Source organism: Sus scrofa, chromosome 1 (genome assembly GCF_000003025.6).
Source record: "Sus scrofa isolate TJ Tabasco breed Duroc chromosome 1, Sscrofa11.1, whole genome shotgun sequence".
In the NCBI taxonomy this organism is placed as follows: Eukaryota; Metazoa; Chordata; class Mammalia; order Artiodactyla; family Suidae; genus Sus; species Sus scrofa.
The window spans coordinates 271,432,125-271,460,063 of NC_010443.5; the positions used below are offsets into that span (position 1 = coordinate 271,432,125).

General features: G+C 60.2%; 2 protein-coding genes across 10 annotated transcripts; one reads left to right on the plus strand and one right to left on the minus strand.

Annotated features, from left to right (window-relative positions):
• POMT1 (protein O-mannosyltransferase 1) lies at nt 72-16,460 on the plus strand. 8 transcript variants are annotated; one of them, XM_013986968.1, is made up of 22 exons: nt 86-245; nt 1,039-1,184; nt 1,329-1,483; nt 2,805-2,911; nt 3,081-3,131; nt 3,676-3,822; nt 4,502-4,613; nt 5,087-5,152; nt 5,236-5,329; nt 5,431-5,586; nt 6,545-6,675; nt 6,955-7,050; nt 8,170-8,262; nt 9,930-10,026; nt 11,545-11,637; nt 11,733-11,853; nt 12,058-12,155; nt 12,716-12,829; nt 13,825-13,951; nt 14,082-14,174; nt 14,753-14,930; nt 15,524-16,235. In XM_013986968.1, the coding sequence occupies exons 3-22, from the start codon at nt 1,362-1,364 to the stop codon at nt 15,696-15,698; spliced, it is 2,271 nt and encodes a 756-aa protein (XP_013842422.1). In that variant the 5' UTR covers nt 86-245; nt 1,039-1,184; nt 1,329-1,361; the 3' UTR covers nt 15,699-16,235. The 8 variants fall into 8 exon arrangements, with proteins under 8 accessions (XP_020926178.1, XP_003122297.1, XP_005654642.1 ...); XM_005654583.3 differs by having other exon boundaries at nt 167-245; nt 1,096-1,184; XM_021070519.1 differs by lacking the exon at nt 14,082-14,174 and having other exon boundaries at nt 72-245; nt 1,096-1,184; nt 15,524-16,460.
• On the minus strand, nt 16,238-21,687 carry UCK1 (uridine-cytidine kinase 1). 2 transcript variants are annotated; one of them, XM_003122250.4, is made up of 7 exons: nt 21,446-21,687; nt 20,899-21,058; nt 20,033-20,129; nt 19,807-19,949; nt 19,626-19,720; nt 17,825-17,873; nt 16,238-17,394 (listed from the first exon to the last, which is right to left on the minus strand). In XM_003122250.4, the coding sequence occupies exons 1-7, from the start codon at nt 21,551-21,553 to the stop codon at nt 17,213-17,215; spliced, it is 834 nt and encodes a 277-aa protein (XP_003122298.1). In that variant the 5' UTR covers nt 21,554-21,687; the 3' UTR covers nt 16,238-17,212. The 2 variants fall into 2 exon arrangements, with proteins under 2 accessions (XP_003122298.1, XP_005654644.1); XM_005654587.3 differs by lacking the exon at nt 19,626-19,720 and having other exon boundaries at nt 21,446-21,660.

Genomic DNA, 27,939 nt, shown 5'->3' on the forward strand with positions numbered 1-27,939 from the left:
CCCGGAGCGCCTTGAGCCCCCCGCTGCGCTCGCCCAGTGCGCACGCGCGCTGCACCCGCGACGGGCCCCGCAGGCGCGGTGAATCGAGTGCCGAGCGGGCCAGTGGGCCGCGAAGAGTGCCGAGCGGCCTCGCCCCCAACGGTCAGGCCCCTTTCCCCCCGGCCCTCGGCCCCCGGCCCCCGGCCCCACCCGCAGGCGGATCCGAGGCGTGGCGGGGAGCGGCTCTGCTGGGACTTGAAACGCGGGTACGTTTGGGGCGTCGGGAACCAGAGCTCAGTCGGGACCAGAGAGCCCGTAGGGGACAAGCGGGCGCGACCTGCGGGGAGCCGAGGCCCTGGCGGCGGGGTCCTGCCCGACCAGGCGGCCCGGCCGAGGGCAGGGGCGCACCGGGAAGGGGGCCTGCAGTTAGATGCAGCCTGTGGGCCCCCGTCCCCGGGCAGGTGTGCCCGGGGCAGGGAGGGCGGCGCCCCGGGGCAGGAGAAACCTTTGGGGAAAGTAGCGCCCTCAGAAGGGCGAGGGAGTGCCCGGTAGAGGCGTGGGGGCCTCCCAGGGCCTACAGGGTCTCTGGAGAGAAGAGGGGTCCTCGGGGCAGACATAGCTGCAGGGAGAGAAGCGGGCATCCAGGGTAGGTATAGCCTATCCGATAGAAGGAGACCGCCAGGGGCCAGATGCTAGAAAGGGGGTGCCCAGGACAGATGCAGCCTTAAGAGAAGTGGAGCCCAAGGGAAGATGGAAATTTGGGGAGGAAGCAGGGTGCCCTATGCAGATGCACCCTCAGTGAGGAAGAAAAGGGGCGCCCAGGGGTTGCTGCTGTCACAAGGCGGGAAGGGAGGGAGGCTCTTGGGGCAGGTGAGGAGACTCCAAGGCTCAGGGGGTGGACGTCACCAGGCTGTAAGCTGGCCACACTGCCCAGGCAGGGAGGGGCTGGGAGGCCATCGCATTGGTTGATGGGAATATTCCGTCCTGAGATTTTTCTTTTCCCTCCCTTCTTTCCCTCCTTCATTCCTTTTTTTTATGGCCGCCCATGGCATATGGAAGTTCTGTGGGCCAGGGATTGAATCCAAGCCTCCACTGCAACATATGTCACACCTGCAGCAACTCAGGATCCTTGAAGCCACGGAGCTTGGTCCGGGATCCGTGGCTCTGCAGCGACCTGATCGGCTGCAGTCACCTCCTCAAACCAGGTTGCTGCCACCTCGGAAGTCCAGTCCTGAGATTCGCGTTCCCACCGCTGTTAACTGCTGGTGCATGCTGGGTCCTGTCACAGCCTCCTGGCGCCTTCAGGAGGCCACCCGCATTCTGATGTTCGCTATTCCCTGCTTTTCCAGGCCATCCTCCCAGGCCCCCTGCTTTTCTACAAGATGTTGGGATTTTTGCAGCGCCCTGTCGTGGTGACGGCTGACATCAACTTGAATGTCGTGGCTCTGACCGTGGTGGGGTTACTGAGCCGACTGTGGAGACTTGCCTACCCAAGGGCTGTGGTGTAAGCCAAACAACTCCATTCCGGGTGAATTAGAAGGAATTGTAATTTGTTCAGCGCCTTGGTGACAGAAATGCCCTTTTTAAACAGCATCAGTGGGAGAGTAAGCCTGAGGTGCCTGGTGGTGAGGGTCTTGGGCAGTGAGGGGAGAGGCCCGCGTGTCCCCAAGACAGCCCCTGCAGAGTCCTCCTGTTGGGTCCGGCCCGCTGGTCTGTCATGGGTGCAGTGGCCTTGGGTGACCACGGACAGTCTGGAGGGTGGAGGGCAGGAGATGGAGGAATTTGCAGGCGAGTCCTCGCTGACGTTAGCGTGTGTTCTTTGTCATGTTGGGCAGCGATCGCCATTGTTATTAAAGGGCCATTTATTGCCTGGCTCGTACATGTGTTCCGTTTCACTTAACCTTTTATCAGGGAAACTGTCGAACACAGAAGCAGAGAGTATTTCGTCACCCAGCTTCAGCAGCTACCAGCTCATAGCCAGCCCCTCCCTGCTGCGGGGTTTCTTGAAGCACATCATGGACATTATATTTCATTCATAAACAGCTGAGTTTCTTTCTCTGAAAAGTCAGGATTCTTGGGAGTTCCCCTTGTGGCACAGCAGAAATGAATCCAATGAGTATCCATGAGGTTGCGGGTTCAATCCCTGGCCTGGCTTAGTAGGTCAAGGATCCGGCGTGGCCATGGCGCAGACATGGCTTGGATCTGGAGTGGCTGTGGCATAGGCTGGCAGCTGCTGCTTGGATTCAGCCCCTAGCCTGGGAACTTTCATATTTCATGGGTGCAGCCCTAAAAAGCAATAAATAAATAAATAAATAAATAAAAAGTCAGGATTCTTAAAAACCACAGTAGTGCCTGCAGTAGCATCACCGCATCTAAAAGATTGACAGCCGTTCTTCCTTGTCATAGAGGTGTCTCTGATGTTGTCTGGAAACCTTTTGCTGCAGCTGGCTCCCGCGTGCCCCCTTTTTACCCCTGTGATTGCTTTGTCTGGTCACCAGGTCTGATTCGGACTCTTAGCTGCAGGCGCACTGGTGGACAGGTTGATAAGCCTTGCGTCCCCCAGGCCTTCTGAAGGCTGGCTCATAGTTCCTCCGAGACCCAAACGTAGGGAGAGAAAGAGAATCCATGTAAGGGAGCTTGCTCCTGGGGAGGGAGTTTCCCCGCCCATCCTTTGGGATGTGCGATGCGGCCCATGGGAGACACCAAGCGATTGGGGCGAAGGTCTGACCTCTCCTGGTCTCTGCAGAGTCATTCACCTCCCCTCCTGCCTTTTGTTGACGGGGAAGAGTCTTGGCTGCTGAAAGTAACGTGGGTTTGCTTTTCAGTTTTGACGAAGTGTATTACGGGCAGTACCTCTCCTTTTACATGAAGCGGATCTTCTTTCTGGACGGCAGTGGTCCGCCCTTCGGCCACATGCTGCTGGCCTTAGGAGGTAGGCTCAGTAGGAGGAGTGGCCCTTTAACACCTAGACGTGAAATGCTTTGCGGGCAGACGCCACGTCTCATGCTTTATTTGTCAGTGTTCCCCTGTTGCCTGCCACAGTTTGGTACTTGAGAAATATTTCCCGAAAAGGATAGTTACTGATTAATCTTGCGTTGTAGGTTATTTAGGAGGCTTCGATGGCAACTTTTTGTGGAACAGAATTGGAGCAGGTAAGATGGCGTTTTCACTTCCCTTGTTAACGTGTGTGTGTTAGAACACATTGTATGAGACGCGAGGTGGGAGCACGCACGGGGCTTCGCAACTATGGTTTATTCATCTGGGTCCAGGGTGTGATAAGTTGTATCAACACAAGTGAAAGATTTTCGAAAAGTCTGGTAAATACCTTAGTGTTGACATACAGTAAGCTTCTTGTCTCTGGTTTCTGGTACTCACGGCACACTCTGGGTACGTGGCGTCGGATCGCAGTCATCTTTTGTCCCTGTAAATTTTGTGGGTTGCCGTCATGTCTTTGGCAATAGATGGGTAAGCTTGGAAAGAAGCACTAACTCATCGCAGAGCCCCCAGCATCCTCCCCACGTGGACTGGGAACTGGGCCTTGGCCACGGGAAGCTCTTTTCAGAGCCTCCGTCCCTGACGTGGTCCCCGGCCTTGCAGACTTGAGTTTTAGTCTGTGCGCGTGATGCTCTGTGTGAAAAGAGTGGGCGGGGTGGGGGGGTGCCCCGTGTGCTCAGCCTGCTGCGCTTGCTTCTCCAGAATACAGCAGCAATGTGCCCGTGTGGTCTCTGCGCCTGCTGCCGGCCCTCGCGGGGGCCCTGTCGGTGCCCATGGCCTACCAGATCATCAGGGAGCTCGGCTTCTCGCACTGCGCCGCCACAGGGGCTGCTCTGCTCATGCTGATCGGTGAGGCCTGGGCCCCTGCCCGCTTTGGGGTAGCCTTTGTCCCGAGTCGGTGTGCAGCCCGGGAAGCCTCCTGGTTGAGCAGATGTGTGTCCCCCACAGCGTCTGCTACTGGCGGGACGGAGGGAAGCACCTCCCATTCGTCCAGATGGGACTCTGGGAGTCACGCAGTCCCAGGCTGGGGGGTTGTGGGTTCAGACTGTGACGTCACGGAGGTGCAGGCCACGTCCAGCAACGAGCGCCTCCCCCTCCAGCCACCTGTCCTAAAAGGAGGACCTGACCAGTGAGACGGCCTGGGGGGTCTGCAGCTGGTCCTCAGGAAAGGTCCCTCAGCCCAGGCCTGGGAACAGGTGAAACTGAGTTGGATGAAAAGAGCAGAATCTGGGTCTGTTGCGTGACGAGCCTAACTGGGCCCCTCCCCCAGGGTGTCAGACATCCGCGTGGGTGGCCCTGCAGAGTCTGCGCATCTTCTGCAGGTGAGGGATGAGGCCCGGAAAGGGGCAGCGACTTCCCCGGAGTCGCTAGGCCTCAGGAGCCGTGGCTCGGCTTCTGTGGTTCCGGAGCCCGTCCCCTCCGGCCTCTCCGAGGCCAACCTCTCCACCCTCCCGTCCTGTGACGTTTGGCAAGTGGCCTTTCCCGTGGACGCTGGCCTGTAGCCGACACCGTGTCCTCTTCCTGACAGAGAACGCCCTCATCACTCAGTCCAGGCTAATGCTTTTGGAATCTCTGTTGATATTTTTTAATCTGTTGGCCGTGCTGTCTTACCTGAAGTTCTGCAACTCCCAGAAACACAGGTATGGAGACTGGCACATGTCCTTGCTAGTTCATCAGCAAGAGGATGGATGTGCCCTTCTGGCTCAGCGGGTTCGGGATCCACATCGCCACAGCTGTGGTGCAGGTCGCAGCTGTGGCTTGGGTTCGATCCCTGGCCCGGGAACTTCCTTGTGCCATGGGCACAGCCAAAAAAAAAAAACAAAAAAAAAAGGAAAGAAGGGCCTGGGAGTGGGGGGTTGCCCACCTGAGCAGGTCTAGTGCTTTTCCTGCTGCTCTGGGCACCTAGATTGGCTCTCGGCTCATGACGGTATAAATAAATAACTCCTCTTTCTATAACTTAAACTAACTGAGAAGTTGTTCTGGCCGAAAAGAAAAACTGGTTCCAGACTGCCTGCCATCTTGGGTGGCAAGGAACCCCTTCCTTGTGCCTGGAACTCGGCCCTCGAAAGGCCACCTTCCCAGCTCCCAGCTCCGCTTCTCTGCTTTGCCCCAGGCCCTTCTCTGCGAGCTGGTGCTTTTGGCTGGTGCTGACGGGTGTGGCCTGCTCCTGCGCAGTTGGGTGAGTTTGGCCCACGGGGCTGAGGCGGCATCGGTAGCCTCCCCAGGGTCCCGTCTTCACCTCCCCCTTTGGCGTGTCTGCAGCATCAAATACATGGGTGCGTTCACGTACTTGCTTGTGCTTGGAGTTGCCGCCGTCCACGCCTGGCTTCTGATCGGAGACCGGACACTCTCCAACGTAGGTGCTGCCGTCGAGGGTGGGCTGAGGCCGGAGGGCGAGGCAGAAAGGCCCGGGGTGCAGGCGCCTTCCCGGGGCGGGCGTGACTCCACCTTCCACAGGTCCGCGTGCTCTGCCACCTGCTCGCCCGCGCGGTGGCCCTGCTGGCCGTCCCCGTCCTCGTGTACTTGCTGTTCTTCTACGTCCACCTGGTGCTGCTCTGCCGCTCGGGGCCCCACGACCAAATCATGTCCAGTGCTTTCCAGGCCAGCTTGGAGGTAAAGAGGGCCCCGGCCTCCTTAGAAAGAAGGCCGGGAGTTCCCATCGTGGCACAGTGGTTAACGAATCCGACTAGGAACCATGAGGTTGCGGGTTCGGTCCCTGCCCTTGCTCAGTGGGTTAAGGATCCGGCGTTGCCGTGAGCTGTGGTGTAGGTTGCAGACACGGCTCGGATCCCACATTGCTGTGGCTCTGGCGTAGGCCGGTGGCTACAGCTCCGATTAGACCCCTAGCCTGGGAACCTCCATATGCTGCGGGAGCGGCCCAAGAAATAGCAAAAAAAAAAAAAAGAAAGAAGGCCGCGCTGGACTGGCTCAGCTTCCCTACTTAAATGCGGCCCAGGAGGAAGAAGCGAATCAGGACGCGAGGCCCGGCTTCAGTGTGTCTCCCCGGGACCGCACCCTGATGGGGGCTCTGCGGTGTGACTGCCGGCGGGAGCCCGGCCGCACAGCACAGACGTGCCCTGGCGCCCGCTCTTGCTGGTGGCGGGAAGGAGTCAAAATGCTCCGTGGAGTCGAGGTGCTTGGAAATGCAGGCCGGGAAGTGGACAGACCTGCCCCGAGGGCTGGCTCTGCCGACGGCCAGCACTGTGTTCGGGCTGGTTTCTCTTAACTCACCCACTCCCAGTGTCAGGGGACAGTTGCTCTCCCGCAGGAAGCCTGGAAGCCGTCGCTGAGGGTGGCGGGGAGGGACTCTCGGAGGGCCCGGCCCCAGGGCGGCCTCCAGTCAGTAGAGGCTACGGTTCTGTCTCTGTCGCACAGTGTGTCATTGTGGCTCATTTATGACGGGTGATAACCATGCCGGCCCCGAGCACCTGCCGGAGGGGGAGTGGCTGTCAGAGGTGCTGGTGTGGCTGCCACAACTGCTCTCCCCTCCCCTCCCCCCTTTCCCTCCCTCCCCCCTCCCTCTCTCTCTTGCTCTCCCTCCCTCCCTGGCACCCCTTTGCCTCTGCCCCAGGGGGGGCTGGCGCGGATCACGCAAGGCCAGCCCCTGGAGGTGGCCTACGGTTCCCAGGTCACTCTGAAGAACGTCTTTGGCAAACCCGTGCCCTGCTGGCTTCACTCCCACCAGAACACCTACCCCGTGATGTAAGGAAAGTTTGTAACTTGAAGGTTATTAAGTGTTGTGTCTGCTCATGTTTTTGCTGTTACCAACTTTCACTTCATGTGTAGAAGCTTGTGAGACAAAAAGAAATTGAGCTCTCAGACCCTGATTGTCAACGAGTCTCATTATTTCTGCATGAAGAATCACTAAAGGGCCTGGCTGAGCCGCTCTGGGACGTGAATGGCTCTGCACACCTTGCTGGTGGCGGCTGCAGGGACCCTGCAGGGACCTGCCCCACCCCCAGGTGCCTCCCCTTCTTGCAGATATGAGAACGGCCGTGGCAGCTCCCACCAGCAGCAGGTGACCTGTTACCCCTTCAAGGACGTCAATAACTGGTGGATCGTGAAGGATCCCGGGAGGTGAGCATGCGCCCAGGACACCTCGGCCTCAGTCCAGCCACCCTCCCTCCCTCCTCCCCGTCCACGCCCCTCCCCCCTCCTCCATGTCCACCCCCCCGCCGCCCACCCCCCCACGCCCTGTCCACGCTCCCTCCCTCCCTCTCTGGAAGCTTTGGGACCAGCTCAGGGACTTGGGTCTCCCCAGCGAGTCTCCTGCCCAGCATCTCCTCCTGGGTGTTCATAGGCATGTCCCCAGCTCCGCCCCGCACCTCGCTCACCTTCCTCAGCCACTTCTAGCTTCTGCATCCTAAAGAGGTCTTGGGGTCTTCTCCTTCCCAGCAATCTGCTTCCACACCCGCCTCCCCCATCGCCCCCGTTCCCCACAGCTCGTTCCCCGCAGCTGCTCAGGTGTCCTACTCAGGTGGCAGGTCACACTCCTGCCCAGGCCCCTCCCCCAGCTTCTGAGGCTATTAGAAGGACAGCCATGCCCTTGGGCCCCAGCCCCCCTGCAGCCCTGCCCCCGCTCTCCCAGCACTCGCCCTCCTCTGCATCTCTGGAGCCAGGCCCGACGCCTGCTGCGGGCTGCACAGGCTGTCCCCACAGCCTGGCAGGGTCCCACTGCTGTGCCCTCTGACTTAACAGTGAGGGTCAGCATTGGGAGGCCACCCCTGCTGCCCTCCAAGGCTCCACGCCCTCCCCCTGTCACTGTCCTCTGTCTGCCGCTGCCTGTGTGCTCACTCTGTGGTTCCCACCTGGTGCAGTGACCCGAGGGTGGTGGCCTCATCTGGCTTCCTCCTGATGCTCAGCCCCAGCCCAGGGTCAAGGCCTCACAGGCCTTAGTCCTCGTCTGCTGAGTGAACATGGAGCCAGAGTCTGTCTGTCCGAGGATTTCAGGGCAGGTGCAGGCGTTGTAGCAGGTACAGCACAGCTGCCATGTAGCCATGGCAAACGGGCCACACTGGGCAGCTCGGGAAGTGACCCGAGGTTGCAGCAAGTTGTCACAAAGTGTACGCCCTGTGTTTTCACGTGGTCCACTTCCCACAAGGTGCCCACGGACCGAGTGGCCGTGCAACTCCACTCTGGCCGCGTGCTACCTGGGGCCCTTGACACCCCGGGAGCGCGGCCGCGCTCTCTCCCCAGGCACCAGCTGGTGGTGAGCAGCCCTCCGAGGCCCGTGCGGCACGGCGACGTGGTACAGCTCGTACACGGCATGACCACCCGCTTCCTCAACACGTGAGTGTCCGCTCCCCTGGGCAGAGCAAAGCGTGACCTTGCCCTGCACTCGACGCGGGAGGGGGCCCTCGATGGCCGCAGCGGGGGCACAGTGGCGGGGAGGAGAGCCTTAGTGACCTAAGTGGGACAGTGGCCTCTCACCTGTGCCCATGGGTGATGAGCAGAGTCCTATCCAGAATGAAGGGTGGGCGCCCTTGCAGACGGGGGCCCCCACTGAAAGCAGAAGGGAGTTGAAGAAGGGGGAGCCCTACCTGCTCCCCCCACCTGGCTTCTCCATCATTGCCATCTCATGGGTCTCAAGACCCCACATTGGTGCCTCCTTGCCCCCTCAAGGAGCTGCTTGCTGGGCCCTCACCGTCTCCCCTTCCCCTGACTCACTTCCTTCTCTCTTCACTCCCACGCCCCCACCCAGGCCCTGTCTGCTTCGTCCCACGGGGTTGGGAGCCCCCCAGCCGTGTCCCTCCATCCCCTGCACCCAGCAGCCACGGCTCCCTTTGAAAAACCCTCTCTGCTGGCGTCACTTCTCTACCGAGATCCCTGCAGTGACTTCCGGTGTGACTGTCACAGCAGAATAACACCCACCCCTCCCTGCCTGCGGGCCCCCCACTCCCTGGTAAACTTCATACCAGTCACTCCCCCCCAGCTATCCCCAGAACGAACATGTGCAGCCCCCCACGGCCTCACACTTGCCTCGTCTGCCTGGGTTGTTCTTTGACTCAGGGACAGTGCCCCCTCCACACCCCCCCAGTAACCCCCTTTACATTCAGCTGTCAGCTGAAATGTCCCATCACCAAAAGCGTTTCTTGCGCACTGTGCCCGCGCTGTGCCCGCCATGTTTGGGCATAATTTGTATCGCTCACGCGCTCACAGGTCGTGTCTGGCTGTGCAGAGCTGTGCAGGCCTCTTTCTGCTCAGTGTGGGGCCCCCAGCTCCTCCACAGGGCCCTGCGCGGTTTGAGAAAACCGTGATTTCCACGTGAGTGAGCGCAGGACCTGGCGTTTCTAGACATTTGAAGTCACTGTCGCAGAGAGCCCTTGGCCATCCCACAATGTTCTTGGCGCCCCAGCCGTTTCCAAGTCCTGGCGTTGGGAGCCACCAGCCTGTGTGGGCTGAGCTCCTGGGCTTGGTTCATCCTTTGAAAGGGGGATGGTGAGACCCATGCTTTAGACGGACACCTGCCAGACCCTGTGTCCCCGGAAGGCGCTGGTCACTGCGGAGCTTCTGCGCTTACATGCTTTATCGCCAAGCTGGCGGGTGGCTCATCCTTCACGTGGTGGTGCTTGAAGGCCAAGCTGGCTTTGTTTCCTGAAAAGTGGATTTTTTTCCCCCTTAAAGGGACAGCGAGTGGGCGTTCCCTGGTGGTCTAGTGGTTCGGACTCAGTGCTTTCACTGCTGTAGCCTGTGTTCAGTTCCTGGTCCGGGAAGTGAGATTCCCTCATCAAGCTTCTGCGTGCTGTGGCCAAAAAAGAAAAAAGAACCCTTCCCTGTTGATGCTCACCTCCAAACCTCCAGCACTTGATCACTTGTTCAGCCTCAGTACCAGGGATGCTGCGGCTTACCAGACAGACAGGCTGCTCACGGCGCTTAGGGGCCAGTGTGTCACATCCCGTCCTCCTTGCCCGCCAGGGGCAGTGGGTGCTTTTCAGCCGCGTCGTTTGGTTTTCCAGGCACGATGTGGCGGCCCCCCTGAGCCCCCACTCACAGGAGGTCTCCTGCTACGTGGACTACAACATCTCCATGCCTGCCCAGAACCTCTGGAGGCTGGTGAGTCCCACGCCCAGCCCCCGCCTCCGGCGACACGAGCCTGGTCCAGACCGCGCCCTTCAGCAACGTGATCGGGGGCGAAATTAGGCCCGTGGTTTTCAGTCAAAAAAAAGGTGTAGCTCTTTTCACAGAGCACAGCCTCGGCATTGTACAGAATGTGGGGATCGGGTGGTTTTCTTGTATCAGAGGGTGTTGCTCCGGGCACAAAGCTCCTGCTCGTGTGGGGCGCTGCCGCAGGGCTGGGCTGGCGCTGCCGCAGGGCTGGGCTGGCGCTGCCGGGAGAAGGTGCCCTCCTGCTGTTTAGGCTCTGGGCCTTGTGAACACCCAGGATCGGGGCTCTGGCCACCCTGCCTTGCCCGGGAACCTCGTCAACCCTCGCTCAGGATGAGCCAGGCTCTCCCTGGGGACTGGCTGTGCTGTCCGTGGAGCCATCCCGGCACCACCCTCCCAGTCCCAGCCAGCGGTCACCCACCTCCACGCTGCACGTGCTGCCCTGGGCAAGGCAGCGGGAGGGAAGCTGCGTTACTGGACTGTTACTGGGCTGTTGGACCGTCCGAAGGCAGGGACGGAGCACGCAACGCAGCGCTGGCGATTGCCCTGGGCTAGCCTCGGGGAGAGCCAGGCTCCCTTGAGCCTCATCCGTAGCACCAGCGCCCCCGCCCCCACCATTGGGCTCTCGATGGTGTGTGAGTGAGGCCGTCTGCCTCTGCCCCTCCTGCCCGGTTCTGCTGTGACGCGATTGTTACCATGCCCCTTGTCCCTGGGATTCTCCTGAAGGTCCCCCAGCCCCCTTGCTGCTGAGGCTCATTGCTGATCCCTGTCCTGCTCCTTGGGCCCCATGTTCAGCCCCACACGCCCGCTTTTCCAGGAACCGAGGCTCAGGGAACAGGGCAGACGGCTCACTGGCGGTGTGGCCCCAGCCAGGCCTCACCCTGCGCCCACTTAGGCCCCCAGTCCCCGCTCGTCAGTAGCTCCTGACCTCATGGGGGCGTCACCAGTAAGTTAAATATAAGTTAAATACGACAGTGCCAGGCTCTGCAGATAGTAGGCTTTTATTTCCCAGCATCGTGAGTCCACTCCAAGGGCATCTCTTCAGGGACCGTGTCTCACTTTCCTCTGCTCCATCTTTGTGTTTGGCTGAGCCTTCTCAGTGAACAGGCATTGCAGAAGCTCAAGGAGGACCGTCCATCTTTAAGTCCCTCCCCACTGAAAAGGCTGCCCTGAGAAGCCTCTGGACGAGGCCGAGGATGAGGGTGGCGGGTCTCCCCCCCCCACATGCAGCCTCTGGAGAGGGGCCCTGCCCCCGCAACCCCCATGCAGCCTCTGGAGGATGGCAATGCCTCCCGCCCCCACCCCCTTGCCCGGGTGTCAGGAATGACGTCCATGGCAACACCCAGGACCGGCCCTCAGCTCCCCTTCGGGGCCTGTCCCCTGGCGTCAGACGAAGTCAGTGTCCCCGTTTGGTGCCTGCTCTTCGCTTCGCCCTTAAGGAGAACAGGACGGGCGGCTGTCTTGCAGGACATTGTGAACAGGGAGTCGGACGCGGGCGTGTGGAAGACCATCCTGTCCCAGGTCCGCTTCGTGCACGTCAACACCTCGGCCGTCCTGAAGGTGAGCGGCCGCCCCCACCCAGCTCCCGCGGGCGGGACCGAGCCCCACTCAGCTGCCGCCGCCCCCGTCACGCCCTCCGTCTCCCTCGCTGGCAGCTGAGCGGCGCGCACCTCCCGGACTGGGGCTTCCGGCAGCTGGAGGTGGTCGGGGAGAAGCTGGCCCGCGGCTACCACGAGAGCGCCGTGTGGAACGTGGAGGAGCACCGCTACGGCAAGAGTGAGGCCCCGGCTGTCCTCGGGGCGCCCTGCGCGGGCGGGCGGAGGCGGCGAGCCCCCCAGAGACGGGACGCGGGCCCCGGGAGGCAGCGCAGGCTGAGCCCTGGGACCCGAAAGAGCCTGAGCGGGTGGAGCCCTGCGCGGTGGGGAGGACTGCGGCCCAGGCTCCCTGACCGGCGGCTTCGGCTTGGGGTGTGTCTGTCAGGCCAGGAGCAGAAGGAGAGGGAGCTGGAGCTGCACTCACCCACGCAGATGGACGTCAGCAGGAACCTGAGCTTCATGGCCAGGTTCTCGGAGCTGCAGGTGACAGGCGGGCGGAGGGAAGCACGACCTGGCTCACAGGCAAAGCACCGAGGCCGGTAGCACTCCGTGGCCCTGCGTCGGCCTGTACACCAGGCCCTGACAGGCTGGGAGGGAGCCTTTCTCTGTCCACTGTGAGCGACACGCACACACTGTCGGCCCCCGCCTGTGGCTGTCCTGCCTGTGGCTTCGCTGGCAGGACGGTCGGGAACCAAGGAGGCTCTGCAGTGTGACATTGCCACACAGGTCAGGTCCGAATGGGCCCCGTCAACACGATGCAGCCCTAGAGCGGTCAGAACCAGACGCGGCCCCCCACGGTAAAAGTGTCCTTGGCACCCAGCCCCGTCCCGTGACAGACGCGGGCCCGGCGCTGGGAGTGGGGCCACAGCCAGGTTGTAATTCAGGTCTCCCGACGGGCGCGCCTGCCCGCCCGTCGCGCTGCCCCTGCTGTGTGTGTGACCCGGATGAACTGGAGGTTGGACGCGCTCGTGAAAGGGGCAGATCCCTGAGCGATGGAGGTGTCTGGCTGGCCGTGGCTCCCAGAGGCCCCTGCTTTGTTGCAGTGGCGGATGCTGACAGTGAGAAGCGATGACTCGGAGCACAAGTACAGCTCCACGCCGCTGGACTGGGTCACGCTGGAGACCAACATCGCCTACTGGCTGCACCCCCGGACCAGTGTAAGCAGAGCGCTTGTGCGCGCAGAGCTGTCCCGTGCCCCAGACTCCCGTGACCTTAGGAGCAGCCGTCGCATGTGACCGAGGCCCAGCCTTGCGACGTCTTTCCTAACAAAAGCCTTGGCCTTGCTTCCTCCGAGTGCTTCGGTGGCGTGGGGCCACAGCTCCCACACAGCCAGGGCGTCAGGTCGCAGCGCCTCTGCAGATCACGGGGAACCGAGCTTCACCGCAGACGCGGGAGCACGTGGTTCCGCTTCTCTGGCAAATGTGGTTTGGTTTTGTTGTTCGGGGCGGGGTGTTTTGTTTTGTTTTGTTTTGTCTCTTTAGGGCCACACCTGCAGCATATGGAATTTCCCAGGCTAGGGGACTGCATCAGAGCTGCAGCTGCCGGCCTACACCAGAGCCACAGCTACACCAGATCCGAGCTGAGTCTACAACCCACACCACAGCTCACGGCGCAACGCCAGATCCTCAACCCACTGAGTGAGGCCAGGGATCCAACCCGCATCCTCACGGATACTAGCTGGGATCTTAACCAGTGTGCCACCCTGGGAACTCCGCAAACGTGGTTTTTAAGAGAATCCTGTGAAGCCCCTGGTATCTGGGCAGTCAGGGCTCTGTTTACGCATCGTCTCCCTCCACCTGGGGGGCTGGACGCAGCGTAGAGTCAGTGCCCAGGACTCGGCCACCGTGAGCCGTGTGGAGGAGGCTGCCCGGCTCCTTCCCGGGAGTGGGGCAGCGATTGCGGGCTGGGAATCGGGGTCTGGGATGAGGGCTGCTCAGCCCCCAGTGGCTCAGCATCAGCCCCTCCGAGAGCAGCTCTGCGGGGAGAAGGAAATCGCGTCTCCTCCCGGTTCTCTGTCTCAGCTTGTAGAGCTGGGAGCCTTGGCACTTCTGTAGAGAGGCTCTCACCGGGGCAGGCACGGCCCAGGGTGGGGACGTGGGAGGGGCCTGCGGGCAGCAGCTTGGCTGGGGTGACTGTGTCTCTGTGCCTGCAGGCGCAGATCCACCTGCTGGGCAACGTGGTGATCTGGGCCTCGGCCAGCCTCGCCACCCTGGCCTACGTCCTGCTCTTCCTTTGGTACCTGCTCAGACGCCGGCGGCACATCTGCGACCTCCCCGAGGGTGAGCGCGGCTGCCCGAGCACAGCTCACGCCCCTTCCTCCTGGTTCTGACAGGAGCTCCTCGGGCTTCCGTGTCAGCCCAGCCACGGTGGGAAGCAGGGCCTTAAGCCGACCTCTGTTTCTGTCTCAAGGGAACGTCCATGATGTCTGCCTCCCCAGGGACAGGGTTGCAGTCCGGTTCCCACACGGCCTTCCAGGCCTCTCTGGGGAAGTGCAAGTGACAGGTGGGATCCTGGATCCCAGAAGCCCTGGAAGTGGCAGATGGGACAGAGTGGCCGGCAGGCACTTAGTCAAGGGTGACTGTTTGCAAGGACAGAGACCCCCTTAAAACCATCGAGAAACAGGAAACGAGCAAACACCCGTGGCAGGGCGCCCAAGGCCATCGGGACAGGGAGGCACCTTCTCCAGGCTCAGCTCCAAGCTGGTCACTGTCCTCTGACTCCCTGCTCCCTTGAGCGGGTGCAGGATCCAGTGCCCCCTGCCCCCACACTGCTCCCTGTGGAGTGAGGCCCAGCTCCCAATTCCTGGGAGAGCCAAGGTCAGCGAGGAATAGAGAATAAGCCAGGCCAGGACCCAAGGGGTTGGTATTTCTCACAAAGGGGACAGTAGGACCGCAGGAAGTTACAGGAGGTCTGTGCTTCCTCCAGAGGTGCTGGGAAGGGCTGGGGGGAGGACAGAGAAATCAGGAGCGGCGGGCACGTGGGTCCCTTGCGGACAAGGAAGCCAGCCAGCCTGTTGGGCCGCAGAGAGCTTCCTGGCTCCAGCCGTCGGCAGCACCGGCTGAGATGGCCTTTCCCTGCAGACTCCTGGCTGCGCTGGGTGCTGGCTGGGGCTCTGTGTGCCGGGGGCTGGGCCGTGAACTACCTGCCCTTCTTCATGGTGGAGAAGACGCTCTTCCTCTACCACTACCTGCCCGCCCTCGCCTTCCAGATCCTGCTGCTCCCTGTGGTCCTGGAGCACGTCAGCCACCACCTCTGCAGGTGCGCGGCCTTCGCAGCAGCACCCCGGGGTCAGGGTCCAGGGGCGTGGCCAGTGGTGATCTCGGTGTGACGGGGACTCGGGACTGGTCAGGGCCACGAAAGGGGCACAAGCAAGGCTCCGTGGGGGTCAGAGGATGGAGCGAAGGCGGGTGGGAGGTGGAGGTGGCTGACGTGGATGGGAAATGGGGAAGGAGCTTCAGGCCTGGAGAACAGCAGGCAAAGGGGAATCATGGGGTGTGTCCCAGGGCAGCCTGTGTTTGTGGCTGGAGGTGTGATGTGTGACAGATGAACCAGGAAGCTCTAAACGAGCCCGTCTGGAGGCCAGAGCAAGGGGCGCAGCCTCTGGTCCTCAGGGGCCTCAGAATCTCAGTGGGGCTGTTCGGTGGTAATTAGGCTGCTTTGGGGGGACAAGTCCCCGGCATCCGATAGAGCAGAGGCTGTGGAGGTTCTGGAAGCAGGCGTGAGGAGGGCAGGGCCCAGCACATCAGGCGGGATGTGATGAGGGCTGATTGGGGGGGGGGCAGGAAGAGAAAGGCCAGGGCAGGTGACCACGAGTGCCAGCCCCCCACGCCATGCTCTGCTCCGGCCCGCAGGTCCCAGCTCCAGAGGAGCCTCTTCCACGCGCTGGTGGTGGCCTGGTTCGCCTCTGCCTGTCACGTGTCCAACATGCTGCGCCCACTAACCTACGGGGACAGGTCGCTCTCCCCCAGCGAGCTCAGGGCCCTTCGCTGGAAAGACAGCTGGGACATCTTGATCCGAAAACACTAGTGCACATGAACCCGGCGAAGGACAGCAGCGCCGAGTTCAGGACGCAGCAGAACCGCCTTGGAGGAGCGGCTCTGGGCCTGGTGGAGACTCTGGCTTGGCAAGGGTTCCTCTCTTGAAGCAGCCGTCTGAGAACCACCTCATCCTGAGCCGTAAAGAGCAGGCCCGCCGTCCACCCCCCCACCACCGCCCCGGCCTGCGGAGTGGGGGAGGCTGGTGTGGGACATGGTGACGGGGACAGAAGGCCGGGAGCGAGTTCAGGCGAAACCAGACAAGGCCCCCGGCTTGTTCCTGTCCCCCTGTCCCCCTGTCCCAGCACCCCAGTGAGGCCTGAGGAGTCAGCCTAAGGCTTCAGGGGCTACAGGAATGACAGACTTGGATGAGGCTGTGGGGCCCTGGGTGCTCCCCTCACGTTGCTGACTTGAAACCCCCCACCCCGAGGTTCTGCGCGAGGCGTGAGCCGCTCCCACAGAGGCGTTTCCGTCATCCACGCACTTCCGTGTCCTGCTGACTTGGTGTCATTAAACAGGGACAAACCGGCATCCGTGTTGGGAGTTATTTATTGGTTCTCTCTCCACAAGGGCACAAAGATTCTGGAAAAACTGTCACATAGACATCAGAGGTCAGCCACCAAGCTCAGCCAAGCGCAACCGATGTCGCGGGTGACTGCAGTTGGCGCTTGACAGCTGGCGGCAGCGGGAGAGGATCACGTCTACAGACGGCGCCGCCACGCGGGAGGGAGGGAGGACAAACCAGGACAGGACCCCACGTGTCGGTGAGGCATGGATGCTGGGTGGGCAAGGGACTAGTGCCCGGAGGCGGCGACATCCGCTCACACCTCCTGTCCACACACCTCGGCCGGGCTGGGCGCCCCGGCCTTGGCCACAGCTGACATCAGGGGAGGCCCGTCTACACAGCAGCCGGGGCTTAGAGGTCCCAGGCAGGGCCGCACGATGACGCCGTGCCTGTCGGAAGGCAGACCCCCACCAGGCAGGCCTGGGCTGGGCGAGGGACCCGCCTCTGTCGGGTGCTGGTTAAGGAAAGGCTTGCTCCCCGGGGCTCCCCCCCGGCTCAGCCTCGGAGACGGGCTCGCGACCCACTGGTGGCCACAGGGAGCTCGCGTGTCAGGGACTGGAGTAAACAGAAGACGTGGTTGTGCAACGCACAGAGCAAGAGCCGTCCTCAGACTCGACCTCGGTCAGCGTGCGAGCACATCGAGCGGAACCTGCGCTGTGGGTTCTCCGTCGGGGTCTCAGCCGATGCCTCAGCGTCCCCAGAACACATGCCTGGCTCACTGAAGCACGTTCTGTGGGCTGCCTCGGAGCTAGAGACCTTTCCGCCTCCTCAGCACGAGGAAGCGGGTGGAAACGTCAGGGCGGAGAAGCCGTCAGACCCAGTGGGAGTGACCCGGCCGGGCTTCCCACGGCGGCGAGGGACGCCTGGACCCCGACCCCACCCCGGCCGTACCAGCCTCGGAGAGGACGTGTCCGCTGCGTCTCAGGGAGAGCGCCCGCTCCTCAGTGGGGTCTGCTGCTGGACTCCAGGTGGGACCGTTTGCCCGAGGCCAGCACACCGGGGTGGTCGCCCGGCTCCGGAAACGTCCTCTTGTAGCTGCGCCCGTTGGCCCCTCCGCGGTGCCACTTGCAGATGTCGCCGTTGAGGATGTCCTGGATGTGCTGCACGATCAGGTTGATGGCCACTGCAGCGGAGACGGGGCGGGGTCAGCCCACCCAGGGACAGCCCGGCCTCCTCGTGGACCGCGAGGTTCGCCCCCACCGAGGCGTCCGCGTGTTGCTGAGTCTCGGCCCAGACAGGTGCACGCCGGGACCCGAGCACCCACCTGAGCTGGGCAGCGAGGCTCTGCCAGTTAACCCTGGTTACGTGCTTTCTGCTCACAAGTGACTCCCTGTCTAAGTTTTCCGTACATGTTTTTTCCTACCAGTTTTACAGAGAGAACAAGGGACGTGTCAGTTTCAGGTGCACGTCGCGTTAAATGTTTTCCTAAGTGCATTTTAAACCTGTGCCGCGGGTGTACACAGGACAGGCCTCTCAGGAACCACAACAGGATGAGCGGTGCCTACTTCCTGGCTCTGGGGGGAGTGGGGGCAGCCGCCAGGCCCAGTTCTTACCCATGTTGTCGACGCCTCGAGGGATTATCACGTCGGCGTACTTCTTCGTCTGCAAGGCAAGAGGAAGGTCTTGAAGGACCTGTCCCCGAGGTGACTTCAACCTGCTTGGGGCTACATTCAGGGGAGCAGGCCCGGGTCGCCGTGGCAGATGGGGGGCTTCGCGGCTGCTCTCAGCCGGGTGAGAGACAGTGATCCAGAAGTCAGGGAAAGTGAGCTGAGGCAGCCGGAAGAAATGGCACTTTCCTCTCGCCGCCTCAGATGTTCCTCTCCCCACGAACACCGTGTGGGGGCTGGTTCTCCCTGCTGACCACCCGATCCACGGGCCGGGGGAGCGGGCACCCTCCCGCTGCACGTGGCCTTCTCCCGCTGCCCTTAGGAACCTTCTCTGAGAACCCAGGCGTGAGCAGGGCAGGCCACGGTGTTCTCAGCCCCGTGACAGCCGAGGAGAGCCCCAACCAGATGCTGCTGAGGGGGCCACATCTGGAAGGAAGCGAGGGAGGCAACGGTCTGGGCCAAGAGACTGGCAGGCCCTAGAGCGTCGCTGGCGAGTGGATTTGGGCCAAGGAGGCCTGAGGAGAGGTGAGCTCAGAGGTGGGCGGAACCGGGTCCCGGGGCAGCTGTGTCTGCAGGCAGTGGAACCCACTGAAGGCTTGAAGACCAGGGCCGCCTCCCACAGGGTGGGTTCACTGCGGTGGGCGGCCCGGGGGAAGGGGGAGGCGACCAGCAAAAAGCTGATGCCACGACCTGGCCAGCTCCGCGGCCCTCAATGTGTGGCCGTATGTAACGCGGGGGGAGGGAGGAGCCAGGCCGAGAATGGCCCTGCTTCCACCTGGGGCACCAGACACACTGGGTGCCCAGTTTTATTGCAAACTACCTTCTTTGCCAAATGTCTTTCTGTAAGTAAGCAAGAAACTGCAACAATTTACTTTTCTAATCATTTTCCAGAAACTTCAAAGAACATAAATGTAACATTAAAAATAGCAGAGCTGGAACTCATGGGTCCTACTCATCTAAAGCAGGAATCCTGATTCTAATTCCTTTGTGCTGTATTCTTCCCTTTAAAAAGCAAAACACTGGTGTTCCCACTGTGACGCAGTGGGTTGAGAATCCAACTGCAGCAGCTCAGGTTGCTGCGGAGGTGTGGGTTCGACTCCCAGCCCTGCACAGTGCGTTCAAGAATCCGGCACTGCCGTAGCTGTGGGTTTGATTCAACCCCTGGCCCAGGAACTTCCAATGTGCTGTGGGTACAGCCATTAAAAAAAAAAGCACGATATTGTTATATTTCCCTTTAAATCCCTCTATGAGTCCCATCTAGTCAAAAAGGCAAGACGGAGAAAAAGACGGATGGCCTCCTCGCCACAAGCCAACTGGACCTTCCAGCGCCCACGCCGGCCCAAGGCAGCCCAGAGGAGCACGTGGCTGGATGAAGTTAATGAAGCACCTGCTATATGCCAGACACCAGGCTGGCAGTGAGGAGACAAAAGCCCTGCCCCCGTGAAGCCCCCTCTTCTAAGGGGGGGCGTAAGGAAATGGCCAGTCAGCTGACAGGCAGTGCCCTGGAGAGACGCAGGCCGTGCAGGTGTCGGGGCGAAGGCCTGGAGCGGGGAGGAGGCAGGCAGTGGGTGGGGGGAGAACAGAGGGCGATTCACGCCTGAGAAGTGCCGCGTGGGCACAGTCAGCTCAACTCTCCCTTCATCGGCAGGCCACGCGCCCCCCCCCAGCCCCGCTCTCCGAGGACCGGGCGGCGCGGGCCCTCTGGAAAGGGGGGCACAAGGAGGCCCGCGAGCACGCGAGGCGGTACCGGCAGGCAGAACTCCTCAAAGGCCGGCTTGACGAAGGTGGTGTACTGCGTCAGGATCTGCTCCAGGTCGCGCCCGCGCTGCACGTCCCGGAGCACTGCGGCGACAGGAGCAGGCGGTGACCCCGAGACCCCACACCCGCAGCCGCCCCGGCCGGGGCAGAGAGGCTCGCGGCCGCCTCACCTCTTCGCGACAGCCTGACGTCAGAGTCGGTGTCCACGAAGAGACGCAGGTGGAACATGTCCCGGATCTCCTGGGAGTAGAAGACCAGGATCCCCTCGAACAGGACCACGTCCGCGGGGTAGACCACCGTGGTCTCCGCTAGCCTGCGGGCAAGCCCAGGAAGGCACTGACTCCGGGCCGGGGGCACATCCCGGCGGGCGGGAGGGGGCCGCGGGCGCCAGCTCACCTGGAGTGGGTCACAAAATCATAGGTTGGGACCTCGACAGTTCTGCCCTCCACGATGCGTGTCAGCGTCCTGTGCATCAGCTCGTTATCAAAAGCATCTGCAGGGATGGAGGAAAAGGCCAGGCAATGCCACTGTCCCTGCCTGGGGGCAGGTCGGCACTGGCTCTGCCCCGGGGTCAGCACAGCTGGGTGCTGGTGATTCCAAAGACCCTAAAGGGCAGACACAGGTCTCTGATCACCCAGCCGGGGAGGTCGGGGTGCTGGGCGGCTTTTCTCTCCCCTTCTGGAAAATAACTAAACTGACGCTTCTCAGGCCTCCTTCCCGTGGAATGAAGTAAAGATGGGAGCCAGCCACAGGGCGGAATCTTCTAGTAGCAGCAGGCAGGAGCAGCCCGGCTCTTCCCCTTATCCATCCCATCTTGACCTGTTCCGCTGGCCCCTGACCAGACCAGGAAACGGAGCCTCAAAGGCCTCTGGTCCGCGTTTACACGCTGCCCCCCACTGCTGGCCTCTGGAGGACTCTGCCCCCCAGGGAGGGTGGGGAAACGAAAGGCCACAGTGGATGTGGCCTGTGCAGAGGGCCCTTAGCACAGGAAGCAGGGGGACAGCTCCATGACCACAGAAGTTAGGGGCAGAGCAGTGGTCCTGAAGACCTCCTGGGGTGTGGACTTCCTGCGAGTCCAACCCAGGGAGCCACCCAGGGCCCAGAGAGCTTGGGAGTGACCTCCTGGCTCAGGCACGCAGCCCGCCACCGCGGTGATTTCACGGAACCACTCAGGTCTCTTCTTATCCCTGTCCAACCCGGACCCAGTCTCTGCGGTCTGCCTCCTCCCCCACTCCCTCCTCACCCCTGGAGTCTCTCTCTACCTGGATGGTCAAAATTGTACTGTCCCTTCAAGGCCTTGGCCTTCTGCTCCGGGGTCAGGACCTTATAGAACCTGTCTTGGCTCAGGATGACCAGCTTCCGCTGCCTGTGGTCTACTTCATTCTGTCCCAGCAGCTCCATGATCTTCTCACAGACAGTTGACTGGGAACAGAGAAACAGGATCCCCGCCTGGAAACGCCCACCCTGACCCAGCAACTCCCTGAGGGGCTGCCAGACCGGCCAGTGGCAGGCGGGGCTGCACTTGGCGGGAGGGCCTCGGGGCACTGGCTGGAGCCGCGCAGGCCTAGAAGCCACGAGAGGCCAGGCCAGCGGGGAGTCTGGGGTGGCCCCCAGGGTCCAGGGCTCGGCTCCCCCCTCCTCTTGCCTGCGCCGGGTCCAAGCCTAGTCCTCGGGGGACCCTCCGCCCCCAGCCTCAGCAGCTTGGGGCTGGGGTCTCTCTTTGGACAAAGGCCGCATCGGGCCCCGGAATCCCTAGGGACCGGGGGTCGGGGTGACGCGCAGGCCCCGCCGCGCCGCCCAGCCCCTTACCTTGCCGCTCGCGGTGCCGCCGCTCACCCCGATCAGGAAGGGCCGCTGGTGAGGACGGTCCGCCTCGGGCGCCGCGCCCTCGCAGTCCCCGCCTCCAGCCGCAGCCATCCCCGGTGCCGCTCGCCCGCATCGGGTTCCTCGCTCCCGCCGCCACCCCGAACCAGCCGGCCAGCCAGCCCCAGCGCAGAGATCTGAGACGCTGCCCCCCAGCTCCACTTCCGGGAGGCAAGCGGCCGCGGGCGCGCGCGGGGCACGGCGGGACTTGTAGTCCCAGGCAGCCGAAGGCGCTGCGCATGCGCGGGCCGGGCCCGGCCGCTGCTCCCAATGGATGCTGAGCGGCCGCTCCGTGGCAGGTTTTTTGCTTTGTGTTTTTGGTTTGTGTTTTTGCTGCAAAGGACAAAAGTCACTCAGTACCGTAACTAGCTGCAGGCATCTCTAGATGCGGGGCAGCCTCCGGGAAGGTTCCCTCCACCCGTTGGAAATGATCCCCTCCGGACTGAAAGGCTAGAGTGGGGACTTGGGCCAGCGCCAGCGCTGAGCCCCCTGAGCTGGTCGGAAACTAGAACTGGTTTTGCTGCTTCGTGTGCGGTCACCTTGAGCGCGGCTTCACCTCTGCACCTCCCCTTCCCGCTCAGCTCCTGCCTGCATCATCAGGGCCCGACCTCTCCTGGCTGAGCACAGCCTTAGCCCTGCCTTGGCTCGCCCTCACTTCAGCCCAGCCTACACACTGGCCACCTAGCACTTTGTAGTGTTTTCTAACGCTGTCACCTACCCGCTCCCCCGCTAGAGCCTTCCGTGGCTCCCTGCTGCCTCTGGCAGCAAGTTCCTGGCTTCCTCAACCTTGTGGGCAGAAGTCGTCTTTTTAGATTCAGGCAGGAGGCAGGCCGTGAGCCAAGAAACAGCTGGGTTCCACCTGCACTCTCAGTGCCTGGCACAGAGAAGGCAAATACACATTGACTCAAATTGTGTATTCCCCCCAATGGTATCAAGACTCTCTTTGCAGGTCTAGCTCCTAATGTCTTGTGAGCTCTCCATGAATATTTGATGATGTTGCAATTTGATTCAGGAGAGACTATTTCAACATGGGGGCATCAGGTGAAGTCACTGCCCATGTGACTGCAGAGGCATTAACCCATCTCGGGAAGGGTTACAGGACAGTTCTGCTGATCAGAGAGGGTACAAGGAGACGCGGGCCTCCTGAGCCCTGGGACCTGGGCAGAGGGAAGCTGATGAAAGGGCAGCTGACCAGTGTGGGAAAACCACCCCCTAACTGAGAGGAACTCTAGCTCAAAACAGGGAGGTCCATTCCCACGCTTCCGGGCAGCACGGTGAGGTTGGACACCAGGCTCTGGGGAGAGCTGGGTTCCAACCTTGCCTCTGCTGAGTGACCTTGGCAGTGATGTGGCCATGGTGTCCCTTACATCTCAGATGTTAGGGGTGAATGTAATGACTGTGAAATAAACACATACAAATGGAACCCGGGGCACCCCATGGTGGCAGAGGTTCAACAACAGACCCCAAGAGGAGTTCCCGTCGTGGTGCAGTGGAAATGAATCTGACTAGGAACCATGAGATTGCGGGTTCCATCCCTGGCCTCGCTCAGCGGGTTAAGGATCCAGCGTGGCCATGAGCTGTGGTGTATGTTGCAGACACAGCTTGGATCTGGTGATGCTGTGGCTGTGGTGTAGGCCGGCAGCTGTATCTCTGATTGGAACCCTAGCCTGGGACCCTCCATATGCCGCAAGTGTGGCCCTAAAAACAAACAAACAAACAAAAAAACCAGGCCAAAAGAGAAATTGAAATAGAGAAGTCATTCTTGCAGATCTTGAAGGAAGGCTAAGGCGTGGCTGGAGGGGCGTGGCAGGGAGGTGGAGGCAGAGTGGGGACACAGAGGCAGGCTCCGGGGCACACACCTTTATCAGGGTCACGGGTGGAGTGCTTTGGGGTTCTTGGCCTAAGGCTGTGTTGGTCAGTTTGAACCAAAGGAGCGAGCAGGGTTTGGGGAGCGGCTTGGAGGGTCTTTATCTAAGGGACGTGTGAGGGGAAGGCGCGGATGGCAGGAGAGCGTTGACCACCAGGGTGGACGTTGGCTTGTGACTCGCAGGCTGCTCTCTAGGGCCTGCGCGTGTGTGACGGGGCTAGTGTCAGTGTCGGGTCTCTGCAGGCTGCTCGGCCAAACTAAATGGGTGCCAGGCAGCAGGGCTGTGGAGGGGCTGAGCCAAACTCTTGACCAGGAAATGCCATGAGGCTTCCATGCCAGAAGGCACACAAAGGGCCTGGTGTGAGGCCCAGCCCAGAGAAGGTGCCTGTTCTGTGTAGTCATTTCTGTGTCTATGTGACATCCGTTCCTCACAGAGTCAACTGTATTAACTCTATTTTCTTTTCCTTTCTCTCTCTCTCTTTTTTTTTTTTTTTTTTTTTTTTTTTTTTGGCAGCCCTGTGGCACATGGAGTTCCTGGGCCAGGGATCAGATCTGAGCCACAGTTGTGACCTGCAGCACAGCTACGACAATGCCCAATCCTTTAACCCACTGTGCCAGGCTGGGGATTGCACCTGCATCCTGGTGCTGCAGAAGGCCACCTATCCTGTTGCATCACAGCAGGAACTCCTAACTATATTTTCTTATTTGGGGTATTCTTGATGCTCTGGCATTTGGGGGCCTTACAAATCCTTCCTCTCCCAAAGCTAGCCAATCCTCAGGGATGGCAAAGGGAGCCCATCTTTCGCAGGCAACGCAGCCAATCCCCAACCACCTCCCATCTAACCCTACACACTCCCACCAAGCCCCAGGCACAGACAGCCCCCGAGACCCTCAGGGTCTCAGTGGGGTCAGCCCCTTCGCCTGGCTGACTCTTCCCAGCATCCCTTCCCCAAAGATGCTTCCTCCCCAGCTGGACCAGGCCAGTGTTCTCCAGAGATGCCGCATTTCTCCTGGAAAGCACGGAACACAGCTACAGTTAAGTAGCAGATTCGACAATCACCACTTGATGTTTGTTCCCAGTTCTGCCTGTTTGGCCAAACCTCTCTGCCACTCGCAGGCAGCATCTCTTCTTGCCAGGTGAGCAATGGGCTCGAGACTCATAGGTTTGGTTTTCTTAGAAGCAGGTGAGGCAGAACTCTGCGATGCTCTGCCCTGTCTTCACCACCCCCCACCAGGTCAAGTTCACAGGAGCTCTCCGTCCCCATCCCCGTAGCCCCGCCACCTGCAAAAATGTCAGTTCATTCCGGTCGGGTCTTTAAGCTTTTGTTGAACACGAGCTGGAGCGCTGCGTTTAAAGAGCTAACCAGGTGCCTGTCATCATCAGAGCGTTTTTTCTTCTTCTTTGTAGGGCTGCACCTGCAGCATATGGATGTTCCCAGCCTAGGGGTTGAATCCAAGCTGCAGCTGTGACCTACACCACAGCTCACAGCAACGCAGGATCCTTTAACCCACTGAGGGAGGCCAGGGATCAAACCCGCATCCTCATGGATACTAGTCGGGTTCTTAACCCGCTGAGCCGTGATGGGAACTCCCAGAGCATTTACTGCCACTCTCCTAATCACAGGTGTAACCCCTGCTCCCTGCAGAAAATGCACCTTACACACAAATGAATAACCCCTCACTCAGGGGGTTTGTATTCTGGTGTTTGCTCTCTGGTCTGACATGGCCATCACAAGATAGCCTGAGCTTAAACAAAGCTTGGTTATGTACCTTAAAGAGCAGAAAAGTCTCACACCCTCTGTCAAAAGTGCAGAAATAGCAGGAGGAAAACCACACATCACCAGCGTGGGAAGTAGTAAAGCTGATTGTGCACCCCAAAAAGAAGGTTCTAGAACCGAGAGCACTTCAACCAAAACATGGAATAAGGCTCAGGTTACGCTATCATAAAGCAGCTTGTATAGGCCCTTTCGTCTTTGCAGGGATTGGTTACAATATTAGAATTTTCTTAAATGACAAGGTCTAGTAGGTCAGTGGCTGCCTCACACCGGTTCCGGGAAAGCGTTTCGGTTGGGCTCACAATGTCCAGAGCCATAGGGAAAAAATGACCCGAGTCAAGTTAAGTCTTGCACAATAAGCTACATTAAACTTCGTCTGGCTCAGCGGCTGCTGAACCAAACGTGAGTTGGTCCGCCTGCGTACAGCAAAGCCCATCTCCAGACAGCGGTCGTCGCGAAGGAAAGTGCCATGTTTATCGCCGGGCATCAAGCACGGAGACCAGGCAGCCAGGACTTAAAAGGCCCCGACTCCCTGAAGGCTTTCAAGGAAAGGGTTTTAAAGACACGTGGTGAGCGGGGCGGGGTCGCCGGTGTGTGATCAGTGCGTGGACGTTCTTCTGATTGGTCGATGGTGAGGTCATCGGGCGTGGGCGGCGTCAGCCTCCCCGGTTCCAACCGGTCTGGGGTCTCGTGCTTGTGGGCAGCGGAGGGGTAACTTCTTCCACCCGGTGGGGGTTTCAGTATCTGCAAAACAACTCCAAGGACGTGGCTCAGAATATTAGCTAAAGCCCTTGAGGAGGAACTAAAGATCCTTGACTTTGTTTAATGGCGAAACTATTATTATTTTGTCTTGCTTGACTCTTTCCCTTCCTTTCCGCATTTTCTCATTTCTCTGATGAAATTTATTCTTGGGAACTCGGGGAAGACCTAGGAGGCAAAGTTTTCGTACAGACAGGAGGCAGGCTGAGGACAGGGAGTGTGTGTTTAGGGGTTTCTGTTCTGGGAAGGCTTCAGCTCTCAGTTTTGTCTGCTCAGAAAACTTCCTTTTCCTTTTCCTTTTCCTTTTTTTTTTTCGGTTTTTTTCAGCGCTGCACCTGCGGTATATATGGAGGTTCCCAGGTTAGGGATTGAATCAGAGCTACACCTGCCGGCCTACACCACAGCCACAGCAACGCCAGATCTGAGCCGCGTCTTCGACCTACGCCACAGCTCATGGCCACACTGGATCCTTAACCGGCTGAGCAAGGCTAGGAATCAAACCCACATTCTCATGGATCCTAGTTGGGTTGTTATCACTGAGCCACAGTGGGAACTACCGCTCAGGGAACTTTCAAAGCTGGTCTTTGTTTTTTGGTTTGGTTGTTTTCAGCCACACCCACAGCAAGCGGAGGTTCTTGGGCCAGGAACCCCCACAAACGGCAGTGACAAAGCCTGACCCTTCACCCGCTGCACCATCAGGGAGCTCCCGGGCTTTGTTTTTTATTTTAACAAAACCATTTTCCTAGCGGGGAACTGAGGAGCAGAGAGATGATACGGCTTCTCCAAGGCTTGTGCCTGCAAGCGAATCTTTGGTCAAGGTAGCCGAGCTGCCAGTCTGCACACAGACACAGGAGGGTGCATCGGTGCTGTTCCAAGACAAGATGGGATTTGGCCCCCAAGCCGTGGGGGAGGAAGGTCCTTATCCTCATCACCAGGGGTTGCCCATGAGGCCGGGTTGCCCATGAGACCAGGAGAGTTTGTGCTTCTGGAACTGGCCCTGTGCATGCGCATGCGGCTAGAGCCTGAAAGGGACTGTGGTTTGGGAAACTGGAACAAACCGCCTCCCCGGGAGTTCCTGTCGTGGCTCAGCAGGAATGAACCTGACTGTAGGCCTGAGGACGCGAGTTCAACCCCTGGCCTTGCTCGGTGGATTAAGGATGTGACATTACTGTGGCTGTGGCGTAGACTGGCAGCTGCAGCTCTGGACCCCTAGCCTGGGAACTTCCATATGCTGCAGGTGCAGCCCTAAAATCAACAAAAAACCCACCACCTGAGTGGCTCTGGGTAGCGTCCACCCCAAGAGAGTGGAGGCTGACAGCCTGACAGCACGTGGGCCACCCTCATGGTGCCAAAACTCCAAGTGGAGAAACTCCCCAAAGATGGCTCACAGTGGGTGACTTGCATAGGCGCCACCTGTTTCCCACGTCTGTCTTGTTTCCCACGTCTGTCTTGTATCCCACGGTACATGCATGGCACACACAGGGTACCTTTAGAAGGTACCTCCTGCTGACCGCGACCTCATGAAGATGCCAGAGTCATGAGAAAATCTGCCTCCTGTGCAACAGTCAGCAGGTGTGGCACATGAACCGAATCACAAAGAAGAAACTATAGCAATTTGGAAAGGATTTCAAATCAGGTCTCTGAAAGTGTCTGAGAGGTCCTGTCACAGCTGATCGGGTCACAAACCTGACTAGTAACCATGAGGATTTGGGTTCTATCCCTGGCCTCGCTCAGTGCGTTAAGGATCCAGCATTGCCATGAGCTTTGGCAGATCTCGCGTAGGCTCAGAACTTGCGTTGCTGTGGCTGTGGTGTGGGCTGGCAGCAGCAGCTCCAATTGGACCCCCGGCCTGGGAGCCTCCATACGCCACAGGTGCTGCCCCCAAAAGACCACCACCACCAACACAAAGTGTTTGGCCACCAAGGGCAGCACATAATCCTGGACTGGATTCTGTCCTGGCTGAGACAAACTAATCAAACAGGCCACTAGAAAAGACATTATTGGGTCATTTGTTCCATTCTTGCAACTTTTCTCTGAGT

Excerpts from the sequence above, each read along its gene's own strand:
- POMT1 (XM_005654585.3), top strand. The coding sequence starts at position 1,362 with ATGTTGGGATTTTTGCAGCGCCCTGTCGTGGTGACGGCTGACATCAAC. Across the intron at positions 5,587-6,544 it reads CTTTCCAGGCCAGCTTGGAG|GGGGGGCTGGCGCGGATCAC; the intron begins GTAAAGAGGGCC and ends CCTCTGCCCCAG. Across the intron at positions 10,027-11,544 it reads CCCAGAACCTCTGGAGGCTG|GACATTGTGAACAGGGAGTC; the intron begins GTGAGTCCCACG and ends GCTGTCTTGCAG.
- UCK1 (XM_003122250.4), bottom strand. The coding sequence starts at position 21,553 with ATGGCTGCGGCTGGAGGCGGGGACTGCGAGGGCGCGGCGCCCGAGGCG. Across the intron at positions 20,130-20,898 it reads GTACAATTTTGACCATCCAG|ATGCTTTTGATAACGAGCTG; the intron begins GTAGAGAGAGAC and ends CCATCCCTGCAG. Across the intron at positions 17,395-17,824 it reads TCGAGGCGTCGACAACATGG|TGGCCATCAACCTGATCGTG; the intron begins GTAAGAACTGGG and ends TCTCCGCTGCAG.